At 33.3% G+C, this 21,057-nt stretch overlaps 3 protein-coding genes across 9 annotated transcripts; all 3 read right to left on the bottom strand.

Annotated features, from left to right (window-relative positions):
- Positions 1 to 2,722: 2,722 nt before the first annotated feature.
- On the bottom strand, positions 2,723 to 4,253 carry LOC110661406 (RING-H2 finger protein ATL22). The gene is made up of 2 exons (XM_021820025.2): positions 3,248 to 4,253; positions 2,723 to 3,173 (listed from the first exon to the last, which is right to left on the bottom strand). The coding sequence occupies exons 1-2, from the start codon at positions 3,888 to 3,890 to the stop codon at positions 2,986 to 2,988; spliced, it is 831 nt and encodes a 276-aa protein (XP_021675717.2). The 5' UTR covers positions 3,891 to 4,253; the 3' UTR covers positions 2,723 to 2,985.
- A 1,497-nt stretch (positions 4,254 to 5,750) lies between these two features.
- Positions 5,751 to 10,455, bottom strand: LOC110661404 (deSI-like protein At4g17486). Of its 6 annotated transcripts, none has more exons than XM_058153512.1 (6): positions 10,296 to 10,450; positions 10,142 to 10,195; positions 9,704 to 9,963; positions 6,905 to 7,192; positions 6,444 to 6,529; positions 5,751 to 6,199 (listed from the first exon to the last, which is right to left on the bottom strand). In XM_058153512.1, exons 3-6 carry the CDS (start codon positions 9,873 to 9,875, stop codon positions 6,053 to 6,055), a joined length of 693 nt encoding a protein of 230 aa, XP_058009495.1. In that variant the 5' UTR covers positions 9,876 to 9,963; positions 10,142 to 10,195; positions 10,296 to 10,450; the 3' UTR covers positions 5,751 to 6,052. The 6 variants fall into 6 exon arrangements, with proteins under 6 accessions (XP_058009495.1, XP_058009493.1, XP_058009496.1 ...); XM_058153510.1 differs by having other exon boundaries at positions 9,704 to 9,934; XM_058153513.1 differs by lacking the exon at positions 10,142 to 10,195 and adding an exon at positions 10,076 to 10,136 and having other exon boundaries at positions 9,704 to 9,934; positions 10,296 to 10,449.
- Positions 10,456 to 13,788: 3,333 nt separating this feature from the next.
- LOC110661405 (plasma membrane ATPase 1) lies at positions 13,789 to 20,788 on the bottom strand. 2 transcript variants are annotated; one of them, XM_021820024.2, is made up of 21 exons: positions 20,636 to 20,788; positions 19,800 to 19,900; positions 19,335 to 19,454; positions 19,124 to 19,222; positions 18,870 to 19,007; positions 18,662 to 18,796; positions 18,214 to 18,393; positions 17,792 to 17,998; positions 17,555 to 17,674; positions 17,084 to 17,203; positions 16,661 to 16,783; positions 16,471 to 16,575; positions 16,079 to 16,388; positions 15,763 to 16,001; positions 15,641 to 15,673; positions 15,472 to 15,553; positions 15,212 to 15,372; positions 14,820 to 15,032; positions 14,487 to 14,669; positions 14,205 to 14,383; positions 13,789 to 14,099 (listed from the first exon to the last, which is right to left on the bottom strand). In XM_021820024.2, exons 2-21 carry the CDS (start codon positions 19,851 to 19,853, stop codon positions 14,006 to 14,008), a joined length of 2,895 nt encoding a protein of 964 aa, XP_021675716.2. In that variant the 5' UTR covers positions 19,854 to 19,900; positions 20,636 to 20,788; the 3' UTR covers positions 13,789 to 14,005. The 2 variants fall into 2 exon arrangements, with proteins under 2 accessions (XP_021675716.2, XP_058009491.1); XM_058153508.1 differs by having other exon boundaries at positions 16,534 to 16,575.
- Between the last annotated feature and the right edge of the window lie 269 nt (positions 20,789 to 21,057).

Genomic DNA, 21,057 nt, shown 5'->3' with positions numbered 1-21,057 from the left:
TTTCTGAACTAGACAAGCATAATGTGATAAATATTAAAAATTTAATAAAATAAAAAGGAAATTTAGAAAAATTTAAAAATTGAAAAAATATTAATGAAATATCAAATATTTTCATTAAAAATTAATTTTAAATAACAAAAAATAATTATATAAAAAAATTACAATTTAATAAGAAATGACTATTAATTACCCATCAATCTCTTCATAAAAATTGATTTGTGGCAACACCTTTAATAACAAATAACTAGTAATTATCAAGCTAATTCATTCATAAAAAATATCATGTGATAATCCCTCCAATAGAAAATAATCATTAATTATCTAATTAATTTACTTATAAAAAGTGTCACATGACAACTCTTTAATAGAAAGTAATTATAAATGATCAAGTTAGTTAATTTATAGAAAGTAGCGGATGACAACATCAAATTAAGATATATATATATATATATATTAAAATTAATTTATTAATTAAAGAAGGAAAAGAAATTATTTAATTAATATTAATTTACTATTATTTAAGCGGATCAATTTCTCTTTACAGGATGTCATGTAGCAATATAAATGATTACTTTTTACACAATAATTAATGAAAATAAAAGATTATTTTTAATTATTACAAATGATATGCATTGTGGGTTGAGTTTGTGAGGGAAGGGAATAAATTTTATAGATCCAAAGTGGTGGATCCAATAATCGGAGGAATCAAATTCTTCTCTTTTTATGGAGGAGGTTTACCATTCATGAGCCTAAAATGTTTAATAATAATTTTCTTTCTAATTAACATTTAACATAGACAAAATAATATTTGATACTAAAAATTTGGTGGGTATAATAATAATAATTAATATCAATTAGGATTAATTTGGTTAATCTCTTTTTAAGGTGTAGTGATCGGAGAGTGGATTTCGAATCTCTCACTGTGTACTCTCTATTAATATTATGCTCCATTATATAAATAATAATAATAATAATAATTAATGTAGGTATGACTGGATGAGGCATTTATGGGAGCAGTTTACGGATATGGCTTGTAGTTAATGTCTCGACGTCCTGGGATGGTGGAGACAGAGCGAGTGCGAGAGGATGGGAGGAGAGATAAGCGACACGAAAGGGAAAAAAAATTATATTAAAAATATTTCTTGTGGTTGGTTATACATAATCGGCTCTTGATAAATGTTGAGAGATGCCGACGTCATTTGAACTCTTCTATGTTGTGTGAGGTATGTTTGGCATATTGACTCTACTTTGCAAGTGTTAAGAGACTGCACCTTTACTGAACAGCTATGGGCTTTCTTTTATCCTTCAGCTTCAGTTCAGTGGTATTAAATGTAGATAATCAGATTGTGTTTAGTCTTGGCTTTCTGAGAATTTGTGCTGTAGCGAGTGTCGTTTTGATGGGCCACAATGGTCTCCAATTTTTTGATTTGATCATCGGAGCTTATGTATTTGTTGAATAGGAGCGTGTAGTTTCAGTTTTGATTCGAAGTTGAGTTAAGAACTAAAATTAGAATCAAATGGAAATTTTGATATCGTTTGGTTCGACTTTTTATTATTTTGATTTTAATTAAAATTAAATTAAACTTACCCTTATCAAAACAATCAAATTTTAACAGTTTAATTGGATTAATCTATTATTCGACTATAACCAAATAATGCACACCTACCTAGCTTTGGTATTCTCCATTCTTTCCAGAGCTCAGGAATCTACGAGAACGTTCTCTGCAATATTAACATTTGCAGTTTCTTTGAATCAGGGTACAGTGGCGTTGGTTAGTTGGACCGTCTCTCCTTGCTCTTACTTCAAAGTGAATGTTGATGGAAGTGTGAGGAGAGACAAGAGGATAGCCTTATGAGGTGGTTTAATCAGAAGGGACAGTGCTGGAAATTGTTGTGGGGGGGTTTGTAGGTTCTTCGGGCACATGTTCAGGATTGAATATTGAGTTAAGAGGGATTTTTGAGAGTCTTCAGTTGGCTAGGCGATTTGGTACTAATAGAGTTACTCTTAAGAGGGACAGCCATTCTGCGTTCTTAATGAGTCTGAGATCTCTTTTGGCTTCCATTACTCTCCTTCTTCAAAAGAACTAGGAAGTTCAAGTAAAGAAGCAATGATATGGTTTAATTAAACCTGAAAAATCCAAAAACCCCGACAATAAAAGCCGAGTAAATCTACCTTTACTAAATTCTATAACTCCTTTTTAATCATTTCTGAGGGTCTGCCCTTCAATTCCTTTATTCTTTTCTCCAGCCTTAAGCAAGAGACGCTTGAGGCAATCTTCTAACAACACAACTGCTGGAGTCATATCTTTTCCATGGCATAGGTGTTCCAAGATGCATCCCCACCCCCCAATGAAATTTTTTAAAAATTAATTATAAAAATTCCAAATATTTACACATAAGTACATTTTAATTCAATATTTTCAGTTTTAACAATTTAATCTCAACTTTTTTTAAATTAAATATAGTTTTATCTGAAAATTGAAATCGATTTATGATAAAGTATATTGCTTTTGACACGGTATATCATGTGAAATACTTTATTCATTACAAGTCGAATCCTGTGAATTCCACTTGTTACAAATACATGGCATATGAATCCTACCCATGATGAATAAAATATTTTATGTGGCATAAAATGTCAGCAAAATAAACTCATCTCTAAATTAATTTTAACCCTTTAATAAAATTATGATAAAAATTAAAGCATTAGATTAAAAAGTAATTGTGCGCAAACTTTCGAATTTTTTAATAATTAAGAGGAAAAAAAGTTAAAACCCAAATGGAATAGAATTACATAGTTCTAAGTACAAAATTTTTATTCCAGGTTATTCCCCTTCCATTTTGCTGCTAAACACAGAATGGGGCAAACCTGCCTTAAAAGATACCAACGACAATACCCCTCCTACTTGCATGCATTTTTGTTATTTTTGTGAGGATAATGACAAATGGATTTCTCTCCTCTGTTTACATGATACTTCTTCATAATTACATGTTTTCTTGAGCTTTGTAGCATCTCAAAACCTCAAGCAGATTCTCATTTTCAAGCTGCATATCCACTTTCTTTGAATGATACATCTTTATGCTTATTAGCAGTACCACTGCCAAGATACATAACAGAACCATCAAGAACTTGGAAGAGATATCACCTAAATTCAAGTACTTGATTGGAAAGCCTGAAATTTCAAAGGTCAAGTAATTAAGTTCTGAATGAAACATTGTAAAGAAAACAAGATTGTAATAAAATTACCTTTTTCCGGTTTTGTGGTGGAATATCCTGTTTGGAGTTTGCACTGACCTCCTTTTGCTTCACAATCTTCATCAGATCCAGGAGAGCTCCAAGTTAACCCAAGGCCAAAACTGTTATCAGCAAGATAAGGACTATATGAAAATGGAATGGCAACAGTTTTCACTGGCCTACAGGATTCTGGCAGGACCAAAGAAGATTCTACAGTGTAAACATGATGCCTAGAATCACTTAAGCATGTAACCTCTGAAAAAGAAGGTGGAAGCCTAGTTGAACAATTGAGGTATGTGTAGTTCTTGATAACATAGTAATATCTGAATGGAGTGTGAGAGAGATTAAGATTAAGAAACACTTGATGAACACAGTTCTTGGGATCAAGAAGATGGAGTTTTCTGACATCGTAGGAGATGGATTTCACAACCAATTCTCCGTAACTTGGAAAGCGAATCATGGTGGTGTTGTCTTTGCAAGAAAGTTCAAAAGCAGGGCGACCACAGTGATGGGGCTGCCGGCCTGATAGCCGGAAAGGAAAACGAATATCAGGAGCACCATCCCCGCACTTGAGAATGAGGCAGTTGGCTTGAAAAGCTTGGATGCTCAGAAACATGGAAGAGAAGAAAAGAATAAATAAGAAGGCAGAATCCATTGATCACTTTTTTTCAAGAACTCTCTCACTTTGAATTCCTTTCTATAGAAATATTGTTATGCAGACATCATCAAATAAAACTCTCTCTCCTTATATAAGAGTTTCATCCACTCCATATCCAAAACTAATACAAATTGAATGGCAAACATGAAAAAGTGAACAGGGAAAATTTTCTGTTTTCCAGTATTCCTCTCAAAAGATTACTTGAAAACCAAATGCTTACAGGATAATTAAATGTTTTTCCCCTGAAAATTGCATTCACTTCGCTTTTACTACCAGGAAGGAACCACTTTTCCAGGCAACTTCCCTGGCAAACAAAGACGGTCAAATTAAATAGGATTATTGGAAAAGCAAAAAGGGACGAATGGTAGAACGAAGTGTAAGAAGAACAGGTCAGTTCTTATACGACTGAATTGTTGGGTTAGTTCATTTTGTCTTTTCCTCTCCAATTTCTAATAAAGAATGGGGCATATTTACTTGGCATTAGGTCAATGAATAACGGAGTTTCTTGCAAGACCGGGAACTCATCTAATCTTTTCAACCCAGAACTGAAATCTGAAATCGATCAAAATCGATTTTAAATTAAATTAAAATTAGCATATTTAGTTCAATTTATGATAAAATTATATTTAAAAAAATAATAAAAAAATTCAATCATCGAATTTGATTAAAATTAAAATAAAATAAAAAAGACTTTACAATTTGATTTTATTTTCTTAAATTTTGAAATGAAACTATGAAACCAACTGATGGACATCCCAACAACTCACTTGATTTTGATTTTCTTAAATTTTAAATTGAAAACATGAAGTCGATTGGTGGCCACCCCAACTTGAATTTCCGTGAAGAAGGTTATGACAGGGATTGACAAGAAGTTTGCTTTTGCGGTTGAAAGTAGGAGATCATCGGATAAATATTCTATGATTGAATTTTAATTTTTTTTATAAAAATTATTTAATTTTATAAAAGTTAACGCTAACGGCAAATTATTGTCAACTATATAATTAATAAATAATTTTATTTATAAAATAATTAATATATTAATATATAAATTTTAAAATTTTAATTTCTAATCATAATTAATTGAATAAAAAAATTAAAATTTAATAATTTTTATAAAAATACTCATAAAATTAAATAATTACATATAATAATTACCTAGAGATCAAAAATTTTATTTTTATATTTTGAGGACTGCTCTTTTTCTACACAGCAATTTCCGTGGCCTTTCTGGCTTGGCTCTGCTCACCCTCCCTTGGAAGACGTGTTAATTATCAAAGACTTAATTGCCATTTGGACTAGAAGTCCATTGATTTGCATTCAAATAATACTAATTTTGAGACGTAGCTTTCCCCTCTCCCTTTCTTGACCTAGATAATTCAAAGTCATTGCGGAAAATTTAATGTGTAAACAATTTTCACAACAATACAATTCTTATTCTATTGTTTGATTGACCTATTGTATTAACAAGTTTAATGATGAAGATCTGTATGGCACGCACAGACATACAAGTTAAAACAACAAAAGAATTTTAATGATATAATCTCATATTTTACTTATTAAAACGTATAATTAAATTGTAAGTTCCCCATAGAATAATAAATATTAGATATATTATAAATAACAACACAAACTTTAATTTCGAAATTTATAACGTTTCAATAAATGGAATTGCCATTTTACTCTGGTCTGGATCTGTATCATCAAGTTCCTCATTCGGTTCTTGCACAGTGCAAAGAACATGGCCTTACAATCATAGGTTTATCTTCATTCTGAATTCAGAAAGTTCTGAAGATAAAAAATCCATAGAATAAAACAAAATTCCCTTATTTGGAATCTCCAACATTCACAATCCATAAATTGCCTCCACATGATATTCTTTGAATTCATAGCATCTATCAACCAGCTAAAACAGTTTATATACTATGAATCGTACAAATATTTAGATACAGGACAAGCGTAAGTAAAATCATACATTTGGAAGGAAAAAAAAATGGAGGCATCAGAGAAGTCTTGCACAAGATCATTGTATTGTGAAATAAACACCGAGGGATTTAATTAATTAGACCAAAGCCAAGCTTACTGATACACTGAAGGTCATACACTAAAGTACAAACACCATAAAGACCCCAGATAGAAAGAATAGGAATTGCAGACAAATTCTACAAGAGTTCCCTTGCTAGCCTTACTGGTTTTTCCTTTAAAAATGCAACATCACCATTGGGTATAGTCAACAGATGATGATCTGCATCCTCTCCTTCACTCTCGGCTGAAACAGATGATGCAATAGATTCTAACCCATCCTCATCTGCATTGGTATAATATTTGAGGTAAGAAGCAAGCTATGTCTATATCCATTATGCAAACATCAATGAAGCGATCAAAGAATAGATAATCAATCTTCTCACAAAAGAAAACAATTTATTCATGCAGGACTTACCTTCTTGAACAGTCAATCTAAGAGAAATTCTCTTGCAACAACACGAAGAGGGAAATTTTTGCTAAAATCTGTACCAATAACTATCAGAGACAAGATTAACAGTTAAAACTTACAGAGTATGCTGGATGATCAGGAAGATGTCTAACTGCTGTTATCTGAATGCTTTCTGGCAGTAGACAATTACAGAAAGAACCTGAAACTTGAAAAAGGATCTGCTTGATCAGATAAAAGCTCATTAAAATTGTACCACAAAACTCAATAACACAACGCCGAAGGGCTGTGTTGTTACCACACAATCCAACAAAACCATATAACCCATAACATAAAATCCTCCACAATAAACTAGTATAGGCCTTCTTAAGATCTCAAGATGGCAAGCAGATAAAAGCAATGACAAAATAAATAGTAATTAATACTGTCAGAAAGCCAGGTAGACCTGGATCTAGGTTTAAAATCTATTCCAACAATGACAAAAATTTTAAATTTGGTACATGGAATAGCCAATGTACTAGATTTGGATGCTTCTTAGTGAACCCTACAGTAATTTCTCATGTAATATAGACACACAACTCACCTACTCGTGCCAGACGATTTACCCATCCAGGAATAGGCTTTCCTGTTAGCTGCAAACAGACTTCATCAGTAAAGTGGTTGCAATTCTTAGCAATTAAATGGTAAGTGTCCCCATGATATTTTGCAGAAAGATGTTCCATGAATGATCGAACTTCTGAACAAGACAGGTTCGTGCTGCCCAGTAACAGGGAGCGTCGGAAGATGAAGCCTGGACAACTTCTTGGTTCCACCTCAAATACCCCACTGGTAGGATACTCGTGGGCTCCAAAGCCAAACTCCATACCATGCACTGATTATAGATCAGGTACACACTAAGTGCATCATAAAAGGTGAAAACAAAAATGCTGAAGAAAACAAAGCTCAAGTATGATGCATAAATGCTGAGAATCGAGAGGGAGAGTGTGTGTGAAGTGGAAGTGAATTGTTTATGATGACTGGCAGAGATTAAGCTCCACTTGGTTAGCTTGCTTGCTTTATTGCTTTTTGCTGTTTTAGAAACAGAAAGCAATATTTTCTTGTTGTGATTGCTTTTTTTCTTATATCATGCAAAGTGAAATTCAAATATTTACTAAGTATACTCGCTTATTATTGCATTTGTTTTCTAAAATATATCAACATTTGTTGAAAAGGAGAAAAAGCAGATAACTATCGGAGGATCAGTTATCTTGGGTTTCGTTTACTAACTTTTTAAGCCTTTCCTTTTCTCGGAATTTTTCTTTTCCACATTATATTTTACAGTAACAGATGGCAAGAAAAGCAAGTTTACCAAACAAAGCCTTGGCTTTTTCTATTGCCTAAACTTGAGGTCAATTTGAAGTCATATCAATCAACCAAGTTATCAACAAAGGCAGTGTCTATGGTACCAAACACACCATAAATTTTCCAACCTGTGCATTGTATTTAAATTCAGTAACATTGGAAGAACTGGCATCAGTTTGCTGATTTTTAATAACACATAGAATAAACTTTCAGATTTAAAGTCTTTTGGCATTTGGCAAATGGACCTCAATAAATTCTTTCCTAAATAACAACAGAGATGGAAAATCCATAAGTTTGAGAACTCATGTATGACCAACTAATGTGATGAAGAACATTAAAATCACACTTCATAACAAACAAAAAGAAAATAAGCTAATTATGGCACAGATTACCATCTTGCTGCCTGAGATTTGGATATGATGATAGCACCCTCCCATATTTACTGAATATAATAAAGAAGGTTCAAACTCATTTTTGTCTGAAATCCTTCATTTTTCTTTTCCTATTTTTGCTAAGTCCAAAAACTGTTCTGGGCAACGCAATTTTGTTCTCATAATGAATCTATGGTGGCTTGTGGTCACATTGTTTGGGACAATATGGATATATCCAAGAAACCACTAAAGGAGCCTGTTAGTTCATACAGCAATTTGCGAGTGAAACTAGTCTTTTGATGAGGAAAGCTACAGTATTGTCTTTAATTTGCTTTTTGTGAACTATAATGCTAAACTAGCTTCTAGAGTTGGAGACTCTTCTTCACAAGCAAGAACCTATTCATTTTACATTCTGCTTCTTATTCTCTTCATATGTCTTCCATAAGATTTGCCAGTTCTTCACACACACATCAAAGATGACTTCTCTTGTATAGCTTTTTTCTACCTAAATTGCACCATTGATGTGACACCTTTTCAGTATTCAGAAAAACTTTTAAGTTTCCAATAAATTCATTCATCCAATCTAGTTCAAATATGGAAATCTTGTACCATTGCAGGCTACTCTTTCCTTATTATTGGAAATATTGATTAACATAATCAATCTTGCAAATTCCATTCTATAACTTAAGAAACTCCCAGTTATTAATAAAATGTGAAGCCGATACAGGTTCAATTATTCTTCTTGTTTGCTGGTTCTCTTGATTTGGCACTTCACTATGATCCTGTCTCTGCTTCCTTATATTCATTTACAAGGAATAAAATAGTGACTTATGAAGTATATGCAGGGTGATAGAGATTATAAGAGAAGGATTATTAACTGAACAGGTTTGTTGTAATCAGCAAGTAAGTAGTAGAAAAGATAAAGCACTGTGAATTTCTGTAGGATTTTGGTCCTCCAGATGATTTTTCTTTCTTTTTTACCTTTCTTTTTTCTAGTCCTCAATGATTTTTAAGAATTTATTATTTTCTATTGTCATTTGCATAATTGACAAATTGCATGCAGTATACAATACTCCTTTGAATTAAAAGCATAAGGGATGCCATTACTTATCTATCTAAAGGAGATATGCACATGAGCTATTATCTACTGCATATTGTATCCTGAGCCTTCATATACATTTAGTACCAAATGAAATCTTCACCATGGCAATGCATTAAGGTGAGATATCACACAAATAATTACAGGACCATCCAATTCTATTTGCAAGAGAACCCCTCATTCTTAAGTGACACTCCACCAAAATCACAAATCTACACTCTCATTCTGGATCATATTAAATCATGATTCTCTTGCTATGAACCTCAACCTACCTGAAAAATCTTCAATTTGAAGCCTTTGCCAAAGAAAATACTACATCATAGTTGTAGAACAACGCTATTAGCAAAAGCAGGATATGAAATTCATGAACTTATGCAAATGCAGTGGACTCCTTAAACTTTCAACAGCATAAAGAAAGACGCCATATTATATCATGAACTAGTGTTTACACTAACCATTTAATGTCCCCAGCTACGCAAACTAAATTAGACAGCAACAAAATTATTTACAATTAAGCGGGAAACATTAAGAGCAACAACACCATAAAACACACAAAATATCTGCATATTACCTTCAATGCCGGAGTGGAAGATCCCAAGGCCAAACCAGTAAAGGTAGTTATTTACAGGTGTCAGATCATAGACATTTAGATACAATATCGCGCGATTGCTCCCTCCATTACCCTGCTCCTTGTCTGAGCTTGAACTCGAACTGGAGCTCGAGCTCAAGGGAAACAACCGCATTGTTCCCCAATCAACAGTCCTTCAATTCCCGCTCCAATTCTGTATCAGAAGCCCACCATCTTCCAAACCAAAAAACCAATAAAACCCTCTAAAAATTAAAAAATAATAATAAATAAAAATTAGAAAAATCTAATTAATTTGAAGTTTTCAAAGCATGCGACTTTGAGACTAGAAAAGGGTAGATAAAACAAAATTCTCACTCTTGCTATTACATTCGTGCATTTTCCCGGGAACCAAACTGAGGAATACAGCAGAATTGACCTTACCAATAAAGTGAGAGTAAGAGAATCCCCAAATGATGGAAGCTAGAAACCCTATGACTGACAGAACCCCAAAGAACAAGAGATAGAGAGACGAAGGAAGAAAAATTAAAAATGGGAACTTCACAGACACGCAGATAGGGAGAGAGAGAGAACTTACAAGGGATTTCTTGTTTTTTGGTAATTTAATATGAAACAGAAGTTTCAGATCGGTGAGCCAAGAGGGCCTTGAAGCACTTTTTGCTGTGTAGTTAGAAAGGGGAAGAAGGCTGACAGGAAACTTGAGGCCTTTGTATAAATAAAGCGAACCTTTCATGATTTATTTATTTATTTATTATCATTCCAATTTCCAAAAATGTAAGATTATAATGATTCCTTTACTGTGTTCTCTTTGTCAGCACCACAGAACATTCTATGATTAGAATATTGGGTAAATTTCACTTATAGTACCTGAATTTAAGATTTTATAACAATATGATACATAAACTTTAATTTGTAACATAAAACTATATGAATATTAATTTGAGTAACATAAAATACCATCTTACTGGCTATAATCAGTTTATAGGTTATATTGTCTATATAAAATTATTTTTTTAAATAAAATTATTTTTCTATGCTTAAATAAGCATGTCTCATCTCTTGACCTTCTCTCTGTGCTTTTCTCTCACACTTCTCCTTTTCTCTGTCTTTCTCACCCAACCCCTCTACCTTTATATATGTTAATCAACACAACCACCATACAACCATGCCACCACTACTAAACAGTTGGTTGACCTCGAGTAAATCCAATGATGCCTGTCAGTTTCGACCCCTAATCGCGACCCAGAAAAAAAATAGGGAATCGACATCTGGTCCTTCCCATGGGATGAAGTTCATTTGCACAAGTGACAAGTTTATTTGCACTTTTTTTGAATATGGAGGGTTTACAAAGTTTCTAATAAATGCAAACCTCTAAAATGGTGCAATTTGAACTTTCAACTCTTTTACACAATTTTGATTTTAAGTTAAACTGATCAGAGGCTCATGGTTCATTTTTGTTGCAATACTACTTGATATACATTAGCAGATACTTCAAAAGGTTATAGACATGACTTGATATTCTAGTTTGAACCATTGGATTTGCAATATTATTACCATTAGAATACTAAGATTTGCACTCTTTTTACAATGTATTTTTAAAATATTTAATATTCTTTTTTTTTCCTCCTAAAATTGTCGGGCTTGAAGAGTGTGAACTTTGTAGACAAATTGTATACCAATGTTAAAAAATAATGTATGAAGTTCAAGTTTTTCAATTCATTTGGTTTTGCATTCTATATGTTTGATGAAAGTCCTAAAAGAACTATTCTTTTTGTTTATAGCTCTATTTACAATGACTCTTTTTTAACAACTAATTGATAACAATTTGATGATAGGAATCAGGTCATATTTATTTAGGTAAGTTTATACCTACTTATATCTAGCACTTGTGCTTTTATGTTGATTTGCTAGATATTCTACAATTTTGAACTTACTAGGTTTGTTTGAACAAGCACAATGCACAAGTAAAGAATAATTTTTTTCTCCTGTGCAAAGTTACAAAAGCTAACATGTACCAAAACTCCCATCACCTACTATAATTTCCCATGCAGGTTCTTGAGAAACTTGAGTATAAAATGGCATTTTTAATTGCTATTGAGAATGGATGCATTCTTAATATGTTTAGCTTCCAATCATTGACGCGGTGAATCATTAGCCCTTGGCTAAATTTGTCAAAAACTAATTTTGTTTAACTCATTACCATCAAAAGTTGGTTCTTGAATTTAAATCTCTATCCAACTTTAAATTGCTTGTAGGTTAGGTGCTCCTTCCTTTATATTGATTTGTTTTTCTTGATTTTGGGCAAATTCAAATTTTTCTTTAAGTGCAAAATTTCTTAGGTGCAAATGATAAGCTTTGCTGGAAAATCAAATAGACAGACAACAAAAAATTGCTATATTTTTTTTAATTACTATATTGTTGAAGATTTTTCAGTAGGCTTGCACTTTTTTATTTCAGCAATTTTCATCAAAGAGGTGGAGGAGATTTGAGAGAGAGATTAGAAAAAGAAAATGCAGGAGACTGGTGAAGAAACAAAGAGGATTTGGGTAGGTGAAGAAGAAATAGAGAGGAGAGAGAAGAGTGGTAAAAAAAAACTATTCAAGGAGATTTTAGTCTTTTAAAACTTTTTTTTTTTAAATAATGCCATAATAGTTTTGTAACTTAAAAGCTGGTTATAATAACTAAGATGGACTTTTATGTTACTCAAATTAAAGTTGATGAGGTTTCATGTTATAAATTAAAAATTATATACCATATTGTTATAACATCCTAAATTCAAATACCATAGTTGAAATTTACCCTTAGAATATTACTAAACCCTTAAATAAGCACTTCATTTTTTCTTTTTCTTTTTTTTTCAAATTACTTAGTTTTAATCATTGAATTTTTTCTTTTAATAACTAGTTTCCGTTGAAATTTGAAGTTAAGATTTTATAATTTTAAAAATAATTATATTAAATTATTAATTCAATGATAAATAAAAATATTCTGGCACCTGTTATAGGCATAAAGCCAGAAACTAAATACGCTATTGCAGCTTAATTATCTCCCGTCTATGTGTAGAAACCTGCTTGCCAAGTAAGTTGTATTATTTAATAAATGTTTGACCCTCCAATGTGCCTGCTTCATTGGACCTTATTAGGAAGACAATGAAAAATTGGTCATTAGCGTTATAATTTTATTCAAATATTCATTATCCTTCGAAATCGAAATCTCACATCGATTATAAAATTTGTATGTATATATTCTTATTCTAATGGTAAAAATGATATTATTAAAGAAAAATTAAAATTTCACATATTATTTTCCTTTTTATATTTACACATTCTTTGGAAACTTTGATAGAAAAATTTATTTTTTTTAATTCATTATTAGTATTAATAGTAGAGATTGAGTAATTAGGTATTTGAACCTGACGCTATCAAATAATTAATATGTCTTTGATCATTAAACTAGGGTAAAATATTGAAGGATCCAAGAAAATTTGAGAATGCAAGGGAAACTGTGAACTCTAGGAATTGGTCACAAGAAAAATGAGACTTGTCATACCAGATTTTCATCAGGACCGAAAGTGAAAGGCGATTCAGGAACTGGAAATCGAATCACAGCCTATGAAATCTTAAACAAAAATATTATAAGACTAAAACATAATTTAAATCTTTGTTGCAAGCTGCTTTTCTTATCCATCCAAGTACCAATGAGTAGGATATCCAGCAATGCAGAATCCAAACTTAATTAATATTTTTAATCTCTGAACTGATTTCAATCCCGATTATTATTACTCAAATAACAATTAAACACATTTAGTTTTATATATTTTAATTAATAATCAACATAAAAAATTTTTATTTTTTTTAAATATGAAAGATATTTTTAATTAATAATTTATATTATAAAATTTTAATAATTCTGTAAGTTATTTAAATTTTATTTGTTAAAATAATATATAAAAATTTGCACTTCTACTTAATAAATTCATTTTTTTTAAAATTGTAACTTATTTTTATAACTCAAAATCAAAAAGATTTGGAATTTTTTTTGGCTGCCAGGCAAGTTACAAATGATCAAAGTGACAGTAAAAAGCTTTTATTGATGGTTCACATTGGACACTTGAGCACTGAGCACATTACAATGGTGAAAAAGAAAAGGAAAGAGAAAAGGGAACAAAGTAAAGGAAAGCTGCAACTAAATTAGACACCTTTCAGACTGGGAATCATCAGCTTGGCTACCCTCTCCTGGTTAAGCAGTTCCCCGGAAAGCAATTCAATTTTGTGATGTAACCGTCACTCAGACAGTGTAATGAGGGTTCACATCAATATCCAAATCCTTCAACTTTGCAAAGGACTCCACTTTGCCTTTCAGGGTGTGAAGCTCCCTCAATCTGCAGGATGCATGTGATGAGAATAACAAATAAAGTCAGCCATTAGTACAGAGTTTAATCTTACAAATTCTGTATTTGTGTGAGCTTTCCAGAAAGAAAACAAACCTTGCAATCTCTGCATGTCTTCTGGCTTCTTCAACCATGATGCTGATGTCTCTGAAAATATGCTTTTCAGAGAATACATTTGATTCCATAGATCGGAGGCCATGAAGTGTCCGCTGCTCGGCTGCCCATGCAGCTTCCCGAGCTTCCTTACCAAAGTCTTTTTGGGTTGTCATTGCCGTCTGAGAAAATCAATCAATGCCCAAATCTCAAAAACCAAGTTCTTTCAACATGAATATAAGAATTCAATGCAATGGACTACTAGCTAGGTTCGAATTCAATCACCCTTTGGTTATAGACTAGGCCCCAGGCTCTACCGCTCAATGTATATCTAACAGCAAACTTGATAGGATCAAGGAGCACATATGTTACAATATTGTATAGCCATATAACACCAGTCCATTTCCAACCAATCTTGCTAATTCCAGCAAAATCCCATGTTGCTTCCGCAGATATTACAGTTGCAATCTGCATAGATCAACAACCATAGTTAGTTTAGAGCTGAGGGTACTAACAAACATAGCAGTGAATTGACATGTTCATAATAAACATGGACATAGATGATATGAACATTGATCATTCAGTGCCTAAATTCAATGATAAGAGTGTAAGGATTACCAATTGAGCAATAAGGAAAGCAACAACGAGAAGAAGACCAGGCCTCTCTGTAAATGACCAGCTCCTGGAGCGAGTCACAAATATTAAAGCCTGGCTGATGGTGCTAACTTGAAGGTACACAGCTGATGCCAGCTGTCCATTCAGTTCCTTGAAGACGTGTTCATCAGAAACATTGTAAACTTTCTTCTGAAGGCTATGCACATTGAAGTGTTTCTGTGATGATGAAGAAGAAAAAGATAATCAAAAAGCATAATGAATCAGAAAATCATTTGCTCTTATGGCTCTATGCATTTCCAGCTTAAATAAACATTGGTTAGATTCCGTTTCAATCCTGGAAAGATAAAAGAGCACATAAGGAAACTCAAACATAATGAAGTAACATTTAACTTTACCGGAAAGAAATCAGTTTCATAAGCTCCCCAGAAGAACACAACTGTCATTATGGCAAGGTATCCGCCTATCACAATCCCAGTTGCAAAAATTTCACTAAGTTTCCAACTGTCTGGTATTGAGGATGGCTTAACTCTATCTTTGGATATCGTCAAGATAGTACCTAAAAATATATTGAGAGAAAGGTGACTCAATTCTCATGCTAGGAAGAAAAAAGCCAGGGATGGTTGCAAATTGCTATACAGCATGTAGAATTGCTTACCATCATTTAGAATGGCAATAATGAGAACCACAAAGGGAGGGAAATTAAAATTCCAAAAACAAGTGAGCAACATAAACCCCATCTGTTGAATAAATTCAGTCACCAATGTTACAGTTTGCACATTTGCCAAACTTCTGAATGATAAAATTTCAGGGACCGAATAACTTACCACAATACGTATGGTGATGGACACAGCATATGTCTGGGGAAAAAATTAAAAAGGAAAAGATGTGTAAAGGAACTTATGCCATTTATAGTCACCAAATCCAAGAATTATCAGCAAAATCTTACTGTGTAATTCTTCATTCTTTGAAAGATTGCTCTGCTGGTCAAAACAGCACTAATGATTACACTCAGCCCAGGCTCTGTCAGAACTATATCAGAAGCACTACGAGCAGCATCTGTTGAATCTGTCACTGCAATTCCTATGTCTGCTATCTGTAATGCAGGTGCGTCATTTACTCCATCACCAGTCATTCCAACTATATGCTTTTTAGCTTGCAGTCGCTTCACAATCTCGAACTTATGCTCTACAAAGAAACATTAAGTCAAATGAGAGTAATACAAAGAAAATTCTAGCAAGTAGTACCAGTGATGAAATAATTACCAGGGAAAACACCAGCAAAACCATCAGCATTTTCAATGAGCTCATCAATTGGTAGAACTCCAATTGTTCCATCCTTGTTTTCCCCTATCAAAGAGGATGATGGATACAAGTTTGTGCCCATTCCAAGTCGTCTCCCTGTCTCTTTTGCAATTGCCAGTTGATCACCTGTGATCATTTTGAAACTAACACCAAGATCTAGAGCTCTTCTGATAGTTTCAGCACTGTCATGGCGAGGTGGATCAAAAAGAGGGAGAAGACCAACAAATTCCCATGGTCCACCAGGACTGTCCTTGGTACCAGCAGGTACCTCCTATAAAAAACACCAATTTCTTTAGTAGTAAGTCAAACTTCTAAAACACTGAAGCAAATAATAAATGAAGCAAAGCATATACCTGTCGAGCAACTGCAAGGGATCGAAGTCCACGCTTAGCAAATTTATCAATTATTGTGTGTACCTTTTTTTCAATATCTGATTTATTGCATGCCAAACTGAGAATCTGAAGTTGCCACATAAATGATGTAATCAATATTAGGCTATGGCAGGTAATGCGATGATCATAAACCAAGACTGTAACTAAATACCTGTTCCGGTGCACCTTTGCTCACTCTATGCATCTTGCCCGCACTGTCTAAAAATGTAAGTGCTGTCCTTTTGTCAGTTGGATTAAATGGAAGAAAGTGAACTTCAGTAATTCCAGCTCGAGCCTAACAATTGAATAAAAGATAGTCTCAGTTCATCAGAAACTTAATTAACAGAGCGTATAATAGAATATTTTGGCTACTATCCCAACCATCAAAAAGTTAAACTAGTCTACCAAAAGAAATTGATCAGATGTAAATTTTCCTAGAGGATCATAGCATCCTGGTTGTTGATAATCACCGACTTATGCTATTTGACAACAAAACAACATCTTCACTGGGGCACCAATTCATATATTTCATACTTCTACGTGGATGAAGACCGGAATAAATTGCATTGAATATTTAATTAAGAAGATGCAATACCTCTTTAGGATCAGCCAGCATAGAAACAATAGCTCCATCAATAGCATCTTGATTTTCTAACCTCGAAGCTCTTGCAGTCATCAATAAAACCATGTCCTTGTCAACACCCTTTGCAAAAACCTATTATGAAATGAATGAAGTCAAACGCCTTGCATGACAGTTTCCATTCCAATATGGCAATCTTTTCTAACAGATCCTAATTTAATTTTTCAGAATAAAATCTAGAGAATACATCATAATTTTATTTATATAGACTATGAAAATAACTAGCAAATCTAAGAACAGTTGTTCAGATAGTTGAATTTCTACTTATAACAGAAACAAATAGGAGGAGAAACTTGAGTGACATTGGAGAATTTCAGGGAGAAGAAAGCATACATATAATCTATAAGTTCAAAATAATCAGGAGTTTTTACATAATTTACTGTAAAACTACTAACAAAATGGAAAATAATGGACAAAAAATAACACCTCTATCATAGACTTGTCAACTGTAAGTTTGTTAAGAGTTAAAGTGCCCGTTTTATCACTGCAGAGCACATCCATCCCTGCCATTTCCTCAATAGCTGTCATTCTCTTTGTTATTGCACCCTGCACAGAAAGTTCAGTAATTTTTATTAATTTTCCAGACAGTATTAACTTAGTTCCTCACCAAAGTTCGTGCAATTATTTAGCTCCATGACTTTAACAAAGTAAACCTTCAAGTACCTGCTGAGACAAGCGATGAGAACCTATGGCCATGGTAACAGAAAGTACCGTTGGCATAGCAATGGGGATACCACCAATGAATAAAACTAGAAGATTGTCTATGCCAACACGATATTCCCTTTTTTGAATCCCATATATTACAACGATCTCAATCAGCATGCCAATGGCAATAGAGCAAATGCAGAAGTTTCCAATTGCCGTTAAAACCTGAAACAATGAGGCAAAATTATCTTTCACAAATGGTAACAGATGTTCATAGGTTGCTCAATATGGGCATGACTACAGTTTCTTTATGACACAGGCATCTTTATAAACTATATACTTGCTACATTCAAGTGTTCAATCAGAGAGTTAGTATGCTACTGGCTTGTTAGCACCAAGTTGATTCATTAACTGATATGTAAATGAGTTTTGAAATGAACCTTCTGAAAATGCCCAACATGTGTAGTGGATTCCACAAGATAAGCTGCCTTTCCAAAAAAGGTGTGCACACCAGTAGCAATGACAACTGCTTCGATTTCACCTTGCTTACATGTTGAACCAGAGTAAACTCTATCACCAGGATTCTTAGTTACTGGAAGTGACTCTCCGGTAAGAGCAGACTGGGAAAAAAAAGGGAAATATATTAATCCTTAAAGCTCAAGAGAGGAAGACAATTTGTCTTACTCTGCTTCTTTTCTTCTTCCTTTTTCTTTTCTTTAGTAAAAAAAAATTCTTTTTTTACTTTTTACAGAAGACTAAATTCCACCCTTTTCAACAAGTACCGATTTTTATTTAGACAATTCCCTTTCATGATTCATGTCCTAATCCAGCATTTCAACTTGGCCTCCATGAGTGTTATTAATTAAATCATTCTATGTGATTAAGAACCTGATCAATTTTCAAAGGATCCCCTTCAAGCAATCGAGCATCAGCGGGAATAATATCTCCTAGTTTGATACTGACAATGTCTCCAGGCACCAATACAGCAGCATCTTCCTCTCCCCAGCTTCCATTGCGCAAAACCTGTTGTAGACAATGTAGATACAGTGGAAAGAAAGTAGTTCAAATAGGTTTTAAAGAAATCCACATGGTTAACCTTTGCTTTTGGTGCCAACCGAGCCATAAGAGCTGTTGCTGCATTTCCAGCATTGTTTTCCTCTATAAAGCTGATGGTTGAATTGATAATAAGTAGTGTCAAAATGCCTATAAAATCATTGTAATCTACCCCTTCCTCCTGCACAAGAATTGCTTTTCAATGGTCATTCAATAAATCTAGGTTTTGCTTTCAATTCAATCCATGTCTTAAATGGAGATTCTTGATGACAGAGATACGGATCCCCATAAACTTACTCCTCCATGGGCAAGAAAGATGGCCATAATTGCTGCAGCTTCCATAACCCATGATAGTGGATTCCACATAAACCCCAAAAACTTGAGTATTTTACTTTCCTATAAAGCAGATGAAATGAATGAATTCAACATAAAGGCAAAATGAAGTTACAACTAACATTATCGATGATATATAAAGGAGAAAAACAAGCCCTGAAACAACTCAAGAGACCTTTTTCTCCTCAAGCTTGTTGTGGCCAAATACTGCTAACCTCTGTTGAACCTCATCAGAACTGAGACCGTCTCTTGTACATTTCAACTTCTCAAACACTTCTTCAACTGGAATGTTCTCCTGCAATAATCCATTTCTGGGTTAGCAAACATACTTTACTTGCATATCTCTAATATTGTTGTTTATCATTAAAAGAATAATGGTTTTGATGCACATAAAGCGATGTAAGATTCAACTTTTGTATTAGAAATCACTGAAGAAATTCCTTTTATTTATTTATTTATTTTGGGTCCTTATCTATGTTACTTCTCTTTCATGACAAGAATCATATTTGCTTATACGAGTGAAAGCAATTTATAAAGAGCAGAGGATAGCAACAAACTGCTCATATATCATATTAAGAACTAGATTATGGTGCAATTATAGGTTTCCTAAAACAACACAAGAAAAATCATAAGTATGTGCCAGATCAACAGTCTCCTTGCTAATAGCCTCAAGGGCAATTGCTGTCTTGTCCATTTCGGTATTCCTGCTTCAGCTCCCACCCTCAGTTCAAGGTAGTAGATCTGCATGTTTTAAAACTTGTGAATCGACTAATTAAAGAAGCAAGAAATCTCTCTCTCCAAATAAGCTAAGAAAAAGGAACAGAAATTTTGACAGCACATTGTCTAATCTTTATACATCACAATAACGGGAGCATCCTTAAGGTCGCAATGTATAGAGGATAAGCAGAGAAATATTCCAAATCTCATGATTTTCATTGTTTTTTGATCTCATAAAATGAGAAATCACCTTTATAAACACAAACAATTATAGTAGGATTGGCGAAGGGATATGTAATTTTTTTTTTTTTTTAGGGTGTGTGTTCCAAATAGCAAAAGATCTTGAAAAAAGATTCTTTCAAGCATTTTCTCGCAAACCAAATGGGCTACTAGTGCACACAAACTACTTCACAATCAAAGGCAAACCATTGAGATTTCCAAAAATGGGCTACTTGTGCATATTCTTTTTGCTTGTTGCATGGAATTCCCATTACTCCACGATGTTTCACTTGTTTGCAACTAGAGAACAAGTTCACCATATGATCCATATATGTACAATGCACTAAATAACTGCTTAAACTAAATGTTTAAACTTGTAGGGAAAAGTATTTGAATATATTTTATATTTATCACATTCTCTCTTGTAAATGCCCATTAAACTTAAAATTATTTATCCTTAAAGCTCAAATTTATGAACGAAAATTTACATAAGATAATAGACGCGAACACCAACATAAAAATGAAAACACAAATGTGTACCTTCAGAAATTCAGAGAATACACTTTTTTTGCATGAAGCAAGAGGTATTGGGACAAAAGCCAAAGTGCAAGACTTTTGCAATGCTGTAGGAGAGTGCATAGATAAAATGAAATGAACACGTATATATAGGCTGCTATGAAGCGCAGAAGCAACCATAAATGGTAGAGCACGTTAAAACATAACAGTAAAATCGATTCACTGACAGAGGAGAGAAAGAGCAGAAGTACATAATTGAAGTAACAAGAATCGAGGAGAGAAATGCACAATCACATAGCCCATTGGATTAGGAGACACAAACTAGGCTTATGGAACTCCGCCACCATCACTTTTACAACAAAGTGCACATGCAAAATGCTGTTTCCAAAGATGGGTGTGGGATTAAGGACAATATTTGGATTCATTTTTGTCTTATTCTTGTAGAT

The sequence above is a fragment of the Hevea brasiliensis genome, chromosome 9 (genome assembly GCF_030052815.1).
Source record: "Hevea brasiliensis isolate MT/VB/25A 57/8 chromosome 9, ASM3005281v1, whole genome shotgun sequence".
NCBI classification, from domain to species: Eukaryota; Viridiplantae; Streptophyta; class Magnoliopsida; order Malpighiales; family Euphorbiaceae; genus Hevea; species Hevea brasiliensis.
This window is presented reverse-complemented; position numbering and strand designations above follow the sequence as displayed.